Below are 15,142 nucleotides of genomic sequence, written 5' to 3' on the forward strand. Positions count from 1 at the left end.
TACTTTTTGTTTTTGGTACATCTGTTTATCTGTTTGCAACATTACTCAAAAACAGACTTGGATGAAATTGTTATTTTGGTCAAATTTGAGTCATTTAAGACGATCTTTATTGTTTTTTGCACAAATTTAGATTCTTTTGGAACAAGTTTGAGGTCATTTTGGACCATCTTTATCTGATTTTGGACAAGTTTTAGGTCATTTCAGGCAGGTTTCAAATCAAAATACCTAAAAACTGGAATCTTGTCTGATCAAACTTTAACACATCAGATTCTACTGATGTTAGAGCCTCAAAAGTTGGTGAAATGTTGACAAAAGACTGTATTTTAGTAGAAATATGGATCCATCCATATATATTATATATACACTTACAGGAACTTTATGGAGACATAATATCAGACTGGATTGGACATTTAGCACATTTTGGAACATATTTACTTATATTTGGCAAGTTTCACGTAATTTTGGATGATTTTTTTTGGTCATTTTGGACATTTTTCCATATTTTCAGGCAAATTTGAAGTCAAAAAATCTAAAAACTGGAGCTTCGTCTAGTCAAACGTTTCTCACATCAGATTCTACTGATGTTAGAACCTAAAAAGTTGGAGAAATGTCGACCAAAACGCCAGCGGATTAAGCTCTGTCTTTATGTTTATTACTGCATTATTATGCATTATTTACTACTCAATGCCCTGTTCAGTCTTGCATGTATGACAGATATGGTACTGTGGTTCTATCCATCACTGTGGAACATTAATGTTAGGGTCAAACGCCATTGCTTGAAGACTTTCAGTCCATTTGTTCCTCTTTTTGATGAAAAATCAATCAAAAACTCAAAATTAAAGGCTTCTAGAGCCCCTTTCTGTGCCTTTTCATTCTAAGAAGCTACAATAACTCATGTTTTTGCAGAGTTTCAGCCCTCCGTCCTCCAGCAGGCTGAGCTACGGTGGACGTGGGCAGTTTGTCTGGTAACCGGAGCGCTGATGGTTTAATATCAGGGCCCTGCAGCAGAGTTTAGTCCCTGGTGGATCTCTGAGCCCACCTCCACCGTCTCAGCGCCCTTGGACAAAGACGAACCTCGGACTGACCCTGAAGTCTCAGAGGAGCTGGATGAGTGTAGGAGGCGCAGAGTATTTATTATTCTGTAGATCTATTACATGTCAGCGTTATTTGTGCCGCCTTTAATCACGGTTACAGTCTCGGCTTCGTGACAACCGAATCATGGAACAAAAGAGCGAGCCAGAATAAAAACGACACTCCTCAACTACAGTGACAAGCCGCCTCGCCGACAACAACTGCAAAAACAGAAAACAACAACAAGAATACCTCCGTCAAAGACAAATCCAACCTTCAGCCAAGGACACTGCAGAGATAAATACCTGTTCATCAGCGTGAAGAAGGAAAAAGCTCCACAAATACACAATCTAAACCCCTAAAACCCACCAGCAGATGGTTTCTGTTGGGTTTATCCCATCTTAAATCAACTCTAATCAGCCTGAAACTTCATTATCATAAACTGTGGACATTTAAAACAGTAACTGTGAAATTTTAGTCTAACATATCAAATCCTCTTAAAGATAAAAGATTTTTAGTACATTGAAATTTGAGGCTGTTTGAACAACAATATCTGAGGAACTATTGAAGATAAAAACCTGAAATTTCCACTGTTTTTCTCATAACGTCACTGACAGTATCTGTAATACTGGATAAGAAGATCAAATAATCTCTAGAATGGAAAGTTCCATCTTTGAGCACAAATTAACAAAGACACTGATAAAACAAAGGTCGATTAGTGATATTTATGAATCATACAGAGGTTCATGTCACAATAATACAAATTAAACACATAGAATACTTAAATAAATAAAGTTAGTGTCTTTTAACTTTCATTACTGAATGACCAGTTGTACAATAAAACAGAAAATATCAGTAGATGGTCTGATCCAAGCTAATGGAGTTTCAAAATGGTTCTTCAAACATGAGTAAGAACATATTTTATAATATCAGACACACTTTGTAGAGATGAAACTTGGTTTGAGGGACACTTATCATGTAGTTTTATGTCATTTCTTTGGGTCAAAAAGGTAGAAAAGAGTTCTGGATGTAAAATGGTTCTCCAAATAGAACCAAGAAAAATAATGAAGTTCTTGTCTTATAACATGCTAAAAGTGGGTAATCTGGCCTTTTCTTCTCTTAAAGTATTTGATATATGAACCTACAATTACCAGAATATCTTCATGAATGTCCATATTTTATGCTGTAATATTTTAAGCAACAATGGTTTTAAAAACTTGATAATTTCACATGAATCGCCCTTTAAAAAGCCGTCGAAATTTATGTAAAACACGTGTTGTCTCATTAAAAGTCCTGCCTGTTTGTATTTTTTCCAACTAATGCAACCGTAGAATGATTAAACCACAAGACAGAAGCAGCTGAGTTGCTTTTTAAATCTATTTCACACATTATAACTTAAAATTCCCAGTAAAGAGTCATTTCAAAATACTAGTTAAAATGTTTAACCAACTTAAATGGGTTTCTGGCTGGTTTCCCTTCAAACACAACAATTTTTGATGCCTCTAAACCTTCAAAAGCGATTAAATACTTGTAAATATCCGGTAAAAACCAAACCAGCGACCGTTTAAACCCGACTCCTAACCTCTAACATGCAGAATAAAGAGCGTTTGGCGTCTGACTGCTGAGTTTCCTCGCCGGCTGCTGAATCCTCACAGCTGATATCACACAAGAAGTGTGTTGGACGGAGGACGTGCAACACACACACCTAATTAACGCCTCGGCAGGAAGCTGCAACACGCTACGGTTTCATTAGCGCGTCACACCTGAGTCACATGTGATCGGCTCAGGAGGCTACGGCAGCCTGGAAGGACAAAACACGAGGATCTGAATGCAGAAGAGCAACAAAAGCAATGATCTCTTGATGTTTGCACTTTTATTCTGCTTTGTTTTTATAAAGACGCTGCAGGAGGATGCTGTGTGAGAACATGTTTAGAGAAGCTTTGATTTAAATATTAACCATTTGGAGAAATAAGAATCCAACTTTTCCTCTCTTTTTAGATCCCCACCCTTTGTTAAGTTGGTATTAATCAACCTTGCATGCTGATAAATAGCTGTCTTAATGTGAATATGCTGGTTTTGTAATGACCAACAGACTGACAGTGACTTCAAACTTGATATTTGCAAAATGTTTTAATCAGAAAATTAATTCTAATTCATTTCTTCTGTTTTCTTTTCCTGGAGATTGTCTGATATCGCTCCTTGAGATCGACGCTGCGCTAAATGTGACAACAGACAAAAGAGTCTTCATTCCTCAGGGGGTTTAGATGTCACTTTAAAATCCATTTTAATCTTTAAAAAATGACATTTCAGTGTCTTTTAATGTCCTCATCGTATTGTCTTCTCCTCGTAGTTGGAGCTGGATGGAGACTGAGCATTAACCAACAGAAATCATCAGATGGAGGCAACAGAAAGTAGTTTTTATGTCCAAAACAGTTCTAGAAAATGACAGAACTAAACGATGTCCACATACTTTCAATCAGTTTTCTGAGAGTCTGAATGGTGCTGAGGCTACAGGTGATTTGGTGGAACGTTGCATCCAAACACCAGGAGAACTGATCGATCAATCAATCAATCAATCAATCAATCAATCAATCAATCAATCAATCAATCAATCAATCAATCAATCAATCAATCAACTGATGGAGCTCTTCAAGGAGGCTGACGTCGCACTGGTTCGTTCTCTGGAAGCTTTGAATCCTGAGCAGCTTCGGTTCATCCGTGGGGTTAATGAGGAGCTCTGAACAAACCGGAGGACAGTCGAGGATTTTCTTCTCTATGAGCTGATGGACGAGCTGCTGAGCCCAGAGCAGCCAATAATCCTGGATGATTTAGTGTTTCTACGTTCAGGTGTCAGAGCTGGACGGAGGTTTAGCTGATGAACGACTGAGTGACTCTGCTGTTATTTAAATCACCAAAGATTCCATCATTTTTTAAGGCGAGGATTCAACAGACATCAAAAACTGCTGTTTCTGTTAAACCCAGTTTAGAGTGAAGAAAAATCAGCAAGAAAAACTAATAACTAGTGATTTTTTAAAAGACTGTTCATGTAGAATATTGACTCTTTATTTCTGATAATGATTTAAAAAGCAACTCGATTGTGCTGTTTAATATCTAAAAACTGGAACCTTGTCTGGTCAGACTGATGTTAGAGCCTCAACAGTTGGAGAAATGTCAACCAAAGACTGTATTTTAGTAGAAATATGGATCCATCCATAGATAAACACTTGCAGGAACTTTATGAAGACAAAATCCAATCATTATTTGAAGATTTGCACTTTTTTTCCCCCATTTTCAAGGGCAAATAGTCTTCTGTTTGTGTTCTCACCACATCTCATGGCTGTGAGAGTTTTATTTCTGGAGATATTGAGCCTCTAAAATGGCACTTTTCCAGACTCTGGTGACAACTTTTGGTGAATTTTTAAATGAAACATGTAGAAAAAAAGTGATTTTGATGAATATTTTAATATAAATCTTGTATTTTGTTTATTTTTCCTCGTGAAACCAGATGTCTAATGTGATGCATTCAAGGACAGCTGACAATCTGTCAATTCTTTCTGTTTTTACAGGTTGTAGCTCTGATAAATGGAATAATTTTGGTCTTTTTCTTTAAGGAAACTTGAGTTTTGGGGCTCAAGACATTCATAGAAATCCTACTCAGGAACGTTCTATGAATGATGTTGAGTTTTCCACCTAAAGTCGACCTGTACTGAACAGTTCCCACATCAGACCAGCATCTAAACCTCCTTCAGCCTCGACACGTGGAACAAATCTCCACATATTATTGGCTGTGAGCAGATAGTGATCAGTTTGTATTGATCCTGAGGAACAGTCAATAATCTGTCTGCTCTCAGTGAGTCTCAGTGGATGATGGTTGATGTTACAGCGACATCTAGTGGATGAAATGATAAACTGCAGTCAAAAGGACCAGAAACTGTGTTGAACTAGTTTTTTTTTGTATTTAAAATATGAGATGTTGTGTTTTTAACAGCGTATTTGTAGCTGAGACCAGTTTTCTGCAATTTTACAGTTTTTTATTTATTGTTGGAGATTATTGACTCGGTTAATTCCACAATTTGATGAATCAATAACTGCTTAAGTCATTTTAAAGCAGAGAATGCCCAAAGTTATCTGGTACCAGCTTTTCAAGTGTGAATATTTGGTACTTTTGACAGTTTTACATGGTAAGAAACAGCATCTTCAGGTTTTTGACTGTTTGCCAGGTGAAAAACAATGAAATTAAGGTGCAGTTTTTCACCATTTTCTGCTGTTTTATACAACAAATTACTAGTTATTAATGAAAATAACCATCAGAACAAATGAATACTAAAAGTTAGCCTCCAGTAAAGGAATAAAACAATCTTTCTCTTCAGTATTTGGCAAACAAAAAACAGATGAGTCCCTCTAAAAGAAAATACCACCACATGGAAGACGGTTGGTTTCACCTTCATGTGGAGCTTTAACGAGATGAATGAAGTAAATTTATGGACTAAATAAACCCACAGTCCTGAGGTTAGATGGATAAAAGCCGACAGAACTTACTTCTCCTTCTCCTTCCTCTTCTGCTCCAGGTGGCGATGAGTCTCCAGACGAGATTCGGGGGTGAACGGACACGGAGTCTCCCAGAACTCTCGCTCTTGTTCTTCCTCGTCTATCTTTGGGTTCTCCACATTCTCCTCCAGATCCTGGTTCTCCTGGTTCTCCTGGTTCTCCTGGTTCTCCTGGTTCTCCTGGTTCTCCTGGTTCTCCTGGTTCTCCTGGTTCTTCTGGTTCTCCTGGTTCTCCTCCAAACCTGGACTTCAGAGAGACATCATCAGGACTTTAATTACTCCAAGATCAGGCGGTTTGTCAGAACTTAAAGGTTCTCTCTGATGTCTGTTAAATGACAGACGTTTAGAGCTTCTGATTGTTTTTCCTCCAACATATTTCAGAAGAAAGTCAGTCAATAGCGTGACTTTCCAGAGTTAAAGAGTTTTCTTCACCTGTAAGAGATGATGGTGTTTTCTCTGACTGCATTTCTGTTTCTAACTGATGTCAAACCAAAAAAATCCCCCAAATTATTTTAAATATTTGCCAGTATTTGGTTTTCCTGAACAGTGAAATTAAATTAGACTTGTCTTTATTGTTAGTACTGATGGCTAAATAAATAAACACTATATTAATTCCAAATCAAGTACAGTAAGGTGCAGGACAATTAGTGGATATTATGCAGGATTAAATGCAACATAAATATAATTATAAAAGATTGGTAGAAAAATAGTGACTCAAAGGCCAAATCTGGTCCTCAAAATAAGATTTTTGCCAAGTTTTTTCTCTCTTCCATCTACTTTACATGGACTAGCTGCTGTATGTGACCAGATTTATGCTGTTTTGTTCATTGATTTACTGCCATTTGTTGTACTGTGTAAAAAGGAATTCTAGAGGAAAAAAGCCTGACATGGGATGAGAGTTTCTCAATCAATCTGTTGTGTTTTTTTGAAAGTTCTGACTTTAATCTCAAACTTTTTCTCTGAATTCTGACTTTTGAAAATCAGAATTCAGTTTTGCTCTCTTTGAGTTGTGAAATTCTCATTTTAATTTCAATATTCAGGCATTTTTTCTCTGAATTATTTCCCTTTTCAAAAATTTCTGACTTTTCATTGCTGAGTTCTACTTTTTTCAAAATGTTTCAGAAAATTTTTTGTACAAACTGCATGGTAAAAACAACCTTTATCTACACTTTAAAGCATTTAAACAATTCTGTTATCTAAAGAAGCAGTTATAATGAGCTTAAATTCCTTCATCAGAAGTGGTGAAATTAGTATTCAGACCATTAATCAGTTCAGCAAAGTAAAAATACTCAATTATAAGGAAAAATTCTGCATGAACCATCCAAGTTAAGTTCAAATCAGAAGCATTAGCTGCAAAATACAGTTAAAATATTAAAATTAAAGTGATGGTTTCTTCCTTGTGAGTGATTTATTATTTAAAAAACAGTGAAGCATCAGTGTGTCAGCAGCAGAAGATAATGTTGGAGCTGCTGTAATTCAAGCGACTAATATTGGATCATTTGGTCATTTATTGAAATTAGTGAGAAATTTAGAGGCAAAAATCAGTGTTTTGTGGAGCCGTAAACAACTTACAAACACAGAAATGTTAGAAATGTTATTCTTTAACTTTGCATTAAAGTATTTTAAAAACGTCTTATAATATCTGTTGTATAAAATCTGCAGCGGCAAGCAGAATTCTTTGCTCTGAAATTTAGCAAAGTAGCAGGAAAAAGAAAATGTAAAAGCTCACATAAAGCTTCCCAAAGCTGTACTGGAGTGCAGCACTAGAGTAAATGTACTGAGCTATGTTCCATCACAGCTGATCATGAAGCTCTTGTGAACGTTTCGATGTCGTGTTTGAACTCACGTTGTGTTGCTGATGTCGGTGTACCAGCAGCCGTCGAAGCCTGCTTTCCTCTCCCGGTTCTGCTTCTCGCCTCCTGCCGCCTTCCTCTCTGACTCCTCCTTCTCCTGGACTCTCCTCCTCAGATATTCCTCCTCCTGCTCGCCGACCAGAATCCTCACCTCCTCCAGACCCTGAGAGGCTCGAATCCTCTCCGACCGGCTGATCTCCGTCCCGTCCAGCCACTGAAGGACACGAGAGCAACTGAGATTATCAAAACTGAGATCCAAACTAGCAGCTAACAGTTAGAATATATCAAACTCCAGTCTTATTTTGTGCTTTTGTTGTGTCTCAGCTTCACTACAGATGAAAAATGGTCATGAATAACAGTAGAATAAGAAGTTTAAACCTAAAGTGTTAAAAATGCAAGTAAAAGAATAAAGTGCATAAATCAGTTTGTTGTTTGTTTCTAATGCTAATGCGTTAATGTGCAAGCAGCACATGACAACTGTAAAACAAAATTATGAGGGTTAGACGCATTAGCCACACAACATGCTAACACTGAGGATTCCTTTATTGTTGTGGCTAATGCTAATGTTAGCCACATTAGCCGCACAACACACTAACACTGAAGATTCCTTTATTGTTGTGGCTAATGCTAATATTAGCCACATTAGCCACACAACATGCTAACACTGAAGATTCCTTTATTGTTGTGGCTAATGCTAATGTTAGCCACATTAGCCAAACAACATGCTAACACTGAAGATTCCTTTATTGTTGTGGCTAATGCTAATATTAGCCACATTAGCCACACAACATGCTAACACTGAAGATTCCTTTATTGTTGTGGCTAATGCTAATGTTAGCCACATTAGCCAAACAACATGCTAACACTGAAGATTCCTTTATTGTTGTGGCTAATGCTAATGTTAGCCACATTAGCCGCACAACACACTAACACTGAAGATTCCTTTATTGTTGTGGCTAATGCTAATGTTAGCCACATTAGCCAAACAACATGCTAACACTGAAGATTCCTTTATTGTTGTGGCTAATGCTAATATTAGCCACATTAGCCACACAACATGCTAACACTGAAGATTCCTTTATTGTTGTGGCTAATGCTAATGTTAGCCACATTAGCCAAACAACATGCTAACACTGAAGATTCCTTTATTGTTGTGGCTAATGCTAATATTAGCCACATTAGCCACACAACATGCGAACACTGAGGATTTTCTTGTAATTGGACCAAACGCTAATGATAGCTCCATTAGCCACACAACATGCTAACACTGAAGATTCCTTTATTGTTGTGGCTAATGCTAATGTTAGCCACGTTAGCCACACAACATGCTAACACTGAAGATTCCTTTATTGCTGTGGCTAATGCCAGTGTTAACCACATTAGCCACACAACATGCTAACACTAAGGATTTTCTTGTAGTTGTAGCGAACACTAATGATAGCTACATTAAATGCATAACATGCTAACACTGAAGATTCCTTTACCGTTGTGGCTAAAGCTAATGCAAGTCACATGAGCTACACAACATGCTGAACTGAGGATTTTCCTGTAGTTGCAGGAAATGCTAATGATAGCTACATTTAATGCACAATATGCTAACACTGAAGATTTTCCTACAGTTGCAATTAATGCTAAGGGTAGCCGCATTAGCCACACAACAAGCTAACACTGAAGATTTCTTTATTGCGAAATGTCAGTAAATGTAGATCAGCTGTAGTTCCTGGTTGTTCCACCAGGTGGAGCCTCTTACTGTTTGATACTGTAGAGACCAGAGGAAGCGTCACTCAGTTCACGTTAGCAAGCAAAGAGCACTGTGGGAGTTTAGGTGGCAATGGGCACCATGACAAAGACTAATGTGATCTTTAATGACGTCCAAACAGAGCTAACATAGTTGTGATGAGCCGTAGTCTGCTAGGACAGAGCTTCTTTAGCTAAGTGGATAATAAAATGTAATCAAGCTGTTTTTGTTGAGAGTACAGTAGCAGAGAAGAATGTTGGATTTTAGCTAGCAAAGGGGCACCATGACAAAGACTTCTGTGGTAGTTAATGACCTCCAACCAGAGCTAATGTGGTTAAGAAAAGCCAGAGCCCTAAAACCAACCAGCTAATGTAAGTAACTCACTTTTGTGCCAGATAAATGTCCAGAAATGTCCAGTTTTTCACTGATAAAGCTGTACTATGGGTTAGAAAAACCATTTAAAAATTAGTCTTCTTGGTGGATGATTGTTACTGGAACTGTGACTGGCTGATGATGTTACCTTCAGCTGAGGCAGAGCTGCCACCACATACTGCCGGTAGCCCTGGAACTCGGTGCAGGGATTCCCCACCAGGAACAGCTCCGTCAGGTGGACGTTGTGTCTCAGAGACTCGACGCTGCTCAGACGGCCGACGAAGTTCACCGTCAGGTCCAACTTCTGGAGGCTCTCGCAGCCTGAAGACAGGAAGTAAACATCACATTTATACACTTACGGCAAAACTGTGATGTAAGCAAAGAAAAGGAAGTTGCAGCAGAACAGTCAGTAGTTGAGGAAGTAGTCATAATGTGGATTTTTTTCCTTTGTTGTTTAGTCTGTTGAGTATTTTTGCAATTAATCAATTAGTTGTTTGGTCAAGACAACAAAAATGGCGACAAAAGTGTTTTTGTCCACAACCCAAAGATATTCAGTTTTACTGTCATAGAGGAGGAAAGAAAACTGAAAATATCCACATTCAAGAAGTTGCAAACAGAGAATTTAGACTTTTTCTTCTTTAAAAAAAAACTATTCCAGCCAATCACATAGTTTGCAGCTGGAGTCTTAATCACAGCTGAAGCAGTTAGTCAGAATATGATGCAAATTCGGTGACCAACTTGTCATTTATTGCATTAAAGATTAAAATGCCTCAATTCTCCAAATTGAGGCAGTTTTTGCATTTTATTTGCCTGTTTGAGCCAGAAAACATTTCTTCAGGCGTCAATAAGCTGCAGCAGATATTATCTGATGCTACTGATACCCTCTAGATGAATTATTAATCAGGAGAAATAAATAGATTAGTGACCTGCTGCAGTCACAGTCAGAAAGCTGTAAATAAACAGAACTTTAGTATCTGCTGTGCTTAAAACAGGGTTCATCTGCTCTTAATGGGTTTTTGAAGGTTAACAAACAGATGATTCTGTTATTTGATAGAAATCTCTGCATTTTTCTGTTATTTCTGACCATCTAAGAAACAAAAATGTCAATCACCCTCCAGTGAATGAAGAAAAAACTGTCTCTTGTCTAAGACAAAATTCTGAAGGTTAGCCACATTAGCCACACAACATGCTAACACTGAGGATTTTCTTGTAGCTGTAGCAAACGCTAATGATAGCTACGTTAAATGCATGACATGTTAACACTGAAGATTTCTTTACTGTTGTGGCTAATGCTAATGTTAGTCATATTAGCCACACAACATGCTAACACTGAGGATTTTCTTGTAGTTGTAGCAAATGCTAATGATAGCTACATTAAACACACAAGATGCTAGCACTGAAGATTGCTAATTCTAATGCATTTATTTGGACGCAACATATGATAACTGGAAGACAAAATGATGATGGTTGGACCTAATGTTAGCCAAATTAGCCACACAACATACTAAACTGAAGATTTTCCTATTGTTTTAGAAAATGCTAATGCTATCCATTATGTATTGCAGATCAAAAATCACATTTCTTATACAGATAGATCTACAAACTGCCCAACAAAGGTCTAAAACAAACAAATTAACACAAAAAAACTGTCTGTCTCCTCTAAACCAACAACAGACACCACTGATCAACATCAACTTTCTTCTTTTCAGGATCTTAGTAGTAAAAAAACAAAGAGGCGGGAACACAAACCCCAGGAAACCCTTTAAATGAACACTAATGATGGTAATCAGGTTCCATGTTTGTTCTAAACACCGACCTTCCAGGTTTTCGATGGCTTCAATGTTGTTCAAGGCCAGATTCAGATACTCCAGGTTCTTCAAGCGGCCGACGTTCTCTACGCCAAGAAATACGATTAAATGACAAAACACAAGAAGTTGAAGATAAACACCTTTTCTAGTCAAAAGATGAAGGTTTTAGGAAACACAAAACTTCATTTCAGCGGCGATATTTCAACATGTAGCCGTTAACAACACGTTTGTAACGTAGACATCTGAAAACTTCCTGGTTGGTTTCCTCACCTATCCTGGGGATGAGGTTGTTCTGCAGGTAGAGGATCTTCAGGTCTCTGCACCAGCGGTCGATGTGTTCGATCCTCTCGATGTCCTGCTGATGAAGAGAAACTTCCTCCAGGGAGAAGATCTCACAGTCGTTGTGTTCGGCACGACGGCGAATTAGATCCTCCGTTACTAAATGGACCAAACGCAGAAACGTGTGGCGAGTTAGTTAAACATTAAAGAAAACAAACCAATGCAGCGAAGACAAGATGCAACGAAACATTATTGTTAGAAGAATTATACTTACTTATCATTGAATGACTGTAAAGGTATTCCTAAGTATATGTGTGTGTACTTTGAACTGTACAAATGATGTACTCACAGTAGAGAACAGTAGAGAACAGAGTTAACGTGTTCCATATGATAAGATAATGCATGTGACATTCTCTCTGACACTATTCTCTGTTCAACATATCTTATGCTGACGTATGATGCCGCCCCATGTTACATGACTGGTTGAAACTAAATAAAAGAGGCAGAGGAGATACGGACTCTTTGGAGAAGGAAGGCTATAAGCAGTGGTGCATACAGCAGTGCATGCAGTCTCTATCTCCCCTTGCTGCAAGTAAAAGATCTGAGCTTGTGAGTACTGTCTTTCCTTCCTGTGCTGAGTGTGTATATTTTCAGGTTTAAACCCAACAATTATATTAGTTTCATGAACTGCTCTCCAGCTGCTGCCTGATGCTCCAGATGCTAAACATCTGGAAGCAACAAAGTAAACTTCAGCTGCTGTTGACGTTTTGTGGAAAAATCACAGATTTTACTAAATTTTGGTGAGTCTCTGGAGGACACTTTACCTCCCACTCATCAAATTTCCAATAATCCAAAATCCTAAAACATGTTGTTGTGTAAATGTTCTTGTCCTGATACTAAATCTAAAAAAAAATAGGAGAAAAGAATGTTTGAAGATATTTTAAAATACCAAATAAGTCTGGAGTTCCCCCTAAAATGCCATTTTCTCTTGTCCACCCCCTGATGACCAAACTGGATCTCTAATAAAACAGTTAGAATCTACTTTAAATCTCCTTGTTTTCGTTTTATTTTTTTCATTGATGTCTTTTGTAATTGTGGGAACATTTTTTGTAATCAACAAAAACATTATGAACAACCTGAAATTGTAAATTTGTAAAACTATAAATTTGAAATAATTATTGTTGTTTTGATCATAAAGTACAATATTCTATTGTTCATTGTCCAATGGTCGCTTTGTGTCTCATTTTTGTAATATTTTGTCTTGTTTTTGTTGTGCTTTGTTTGAGTTGTGTCGTTTGTCTCATGTTTTTGTCGTTTTGTTTCTTGTTTTTGTTGTTTTGTTTCCTTTTTGTCACACTTGTATTTTTGGTCTTACTTTTCTAATTTTGTGTTTGGCTTTATTCATTGTTTTGTTTGTTGTTTTGTGTTTTTTGTCTTGCTTGTGTCGTTTGCATAATTTTTTGTCTCGTTTTTGTTTTGTTTCGTGTCGTTTGTCTAATTTTTTGTCACTTGGTTCTCGTTGTTGTCTTTTTGTGTCTCATTTTGTAATATTTTGTCTAGTTTTTTGTCATTTCTTGCCCAGCTGTTGTTGTTTTGGTCATGACTAAATGTTGTGTTCCTTTGTAGACACTGTAATCTGGAAGTTGTAATGTGGAAATGATAAACTGAGGTATATTATTGCTGAAACTGAATGTATTTTTCTGAAGAAACTTCAGGTTGTTCATGATGTTTTGTTCATTAAATGTGAACATTTGAAGAACAAACTTTTTTTGCATGAAAACAAAGGAAACATTGGGAGTTTTATGGGTTAAAATGCTGTAATTTAACAGGTCCGGTCCACTTAAGATCAAACTGGGCTGAATGTGGAACCTGAACTAAGATGAGTTTGACACCCCTGGTCTAGCACATATCTGTCATTAAAATGTTATCCACAAACTAACCCTACCTAATTAATTTATCAGACATTAGCTCATGTGGCTACCTGCTAGCTCGCTTCCGGCCACGGAGCTAACAGGTGAGTTTCCACCTGTCATGTTTGAGAAACTCAACAAGTCCTCTAAAGACACCACTTGATGTTCTGAAAATCTTTGTAGAGTCCTTAAATACTAATTTAAAGCAAAAGAAACGAACACATCCATTCTGCTGGATAATAAATAAATAAAGATTTTAGTTTCCCAAAATGTGCACAAAACAAAGATGGCGGCCTGAATATAAAACTGATTAAAAACCTTTAAATTAGCATGAAATTTTTCCATCTGTGTGGTTAGAGGAGGAATCAAGAAGTACTTTAGAAATAACGATGATTGTTTTAAACGATATTCTGTGTTTTTCTAACAATCGCCGGAAGCAGAATGAGCCGTTAGCTCAGTGAACAAACTATTCGGGTTCTAACTTTAAAAAACGGCTCCGACCAGCTTCAAATATGAAGACAGTCGATGATACTCATGAATTACTTAAACAGTAGAAATGCAGAGTAAAGTTAGTAAGGGTTTAGTGATATTTATTTGTATTTTGTCAACGTTTTTAACTTACTGTGAACCATCTTCTCTGTTGTCAGTCGTTACTGTAGAAACCAAGCTGCTGCTGCGTTCATGTGCTGTGGGAAACTATACAACTTGAAACAAACCAACAACATTCACCCTTTTTCAGCCCTCAGTTTATGTTTTTTTTCCCCTTCCAAGTAATGAAAAACAATAATTTTATTTTTTTTTAAAATACAGTTAGAAGAGGCTCATTTTATGGTCAAACATTTAAGAAAAATACTATTTGTGTGTTTTTCAGGTTTGGCTTGTTTGTTTTTGTTGTCTTTTTTTCTGTCTTTTCTTAACAGTCTACACAGCAAATAGTTTAAAAAATACACATGAAAACTATTAAACTGTTAAAACTTTCACTTCTGTCCAGTGTATGTACTGAAAGGTAAAGAAAAAGATATGGGACCTTCAACAACCTAATGAAAATTGTATATATATATATATATATATATATATATATATATATATATATATATATATATATATATATATATATATATATATATATATATAAAATACTATGCAAATTACAAGCCTGTTAAAGTAACTAAAAATAACTACTGTTTGTGACAATACAGATTTCCTTGAAATGGATGTTGTTGTTTTAACAGATCTGACCTGTTTTTGGTTTTTTTTTGCTGTTTTCAACAGTTTGTTTATTTTTAAAGATAGATAGATACATAGATAAATAGATATTAGTTACACATTTATAAAGTTATATATTTAAGAATATGTATATATGTATTATATACAGTTAACACATTGTCATTTTATGAAACCTATACAAATTATAAACCTAAAAAATTTAGTTTTTGACAATACAGATTTTTGAAATGGATTGTTTGTTGTTGTTTTTTTCACAGATGTTTTGTTGTTTTTTGTTTGTTTTGTTGTTTGGAGTTTGTATGTTTTTTACAGCTGTTTTTGTTTTGGGGTTTGTTTG

At 36.6% G+C, this 15,142-nt stretch overlaps 1 protein-coding gene across 3 annotated transcripts in view; it reads right to left on the reverse strand.

Moving 5' to 3' along the window:
* Window positions 1-14,267, reverse strand: part of dnaaf11 (dynein axonemal assembly factor 11) — a 57,529-nt gene extending 43,262 nt beyond the window's left edge. Inside the window, exons 1-6 of one of the 3 annotated variants that reach the window (XM_035941030.2) lie at window positions 14,201-14,267; window positions 11,660-11,827; window positions 11,398-11,475; window positions 9,730-9,902; window positions 7,465-7,685; window positions 5,611-5,865 (exon numbers count right to left, since the gene is read on the reverse strand). In XM_035941030.2, the coding sequence (XP_035796923.2) occupies window positions 5,611-5,865; window positions 7,465-7,685; window positions 9,730-9,902; window positions 11,398-11,475; window positions 11,660-11,827; window positions 14,201-14,210 (905 nt within the window). In that variant the 5' untranslated portion in view covers window positions 14,211-14,267. Of the gene's footprint in view, window positions 1-5,610; window positions 5,866-7,464; window positions 7,686-9,729; window positions 9,903-11,397; window positions 11,476-11,659; window positions 11,828-11,942; window positions 12,048-14,200 lie in introns of those variants that run through there. The other 2 variants (XM_023294402.3, XM_035941029.2) reach the window with 2 other exon arrangements.
* Window positions 14,268-15,142: the final 875 nt, after the last annotated feature.

Source organism: Amphiprion ocellaris, chromosome 10 (assembly GCF_022539595.1).
Source record: "Amphiprion ocellaris isolate individual 3 ecotype Okinawa chromosome 10, ASM2253959v1, whole genome shotgun sequence".
Lineage (NCBI taxonomy): Eukaryota > Metazoa > Chordata > Actinopteri > Pomacentridae > Amphiprion > Amphiprion ocellaris.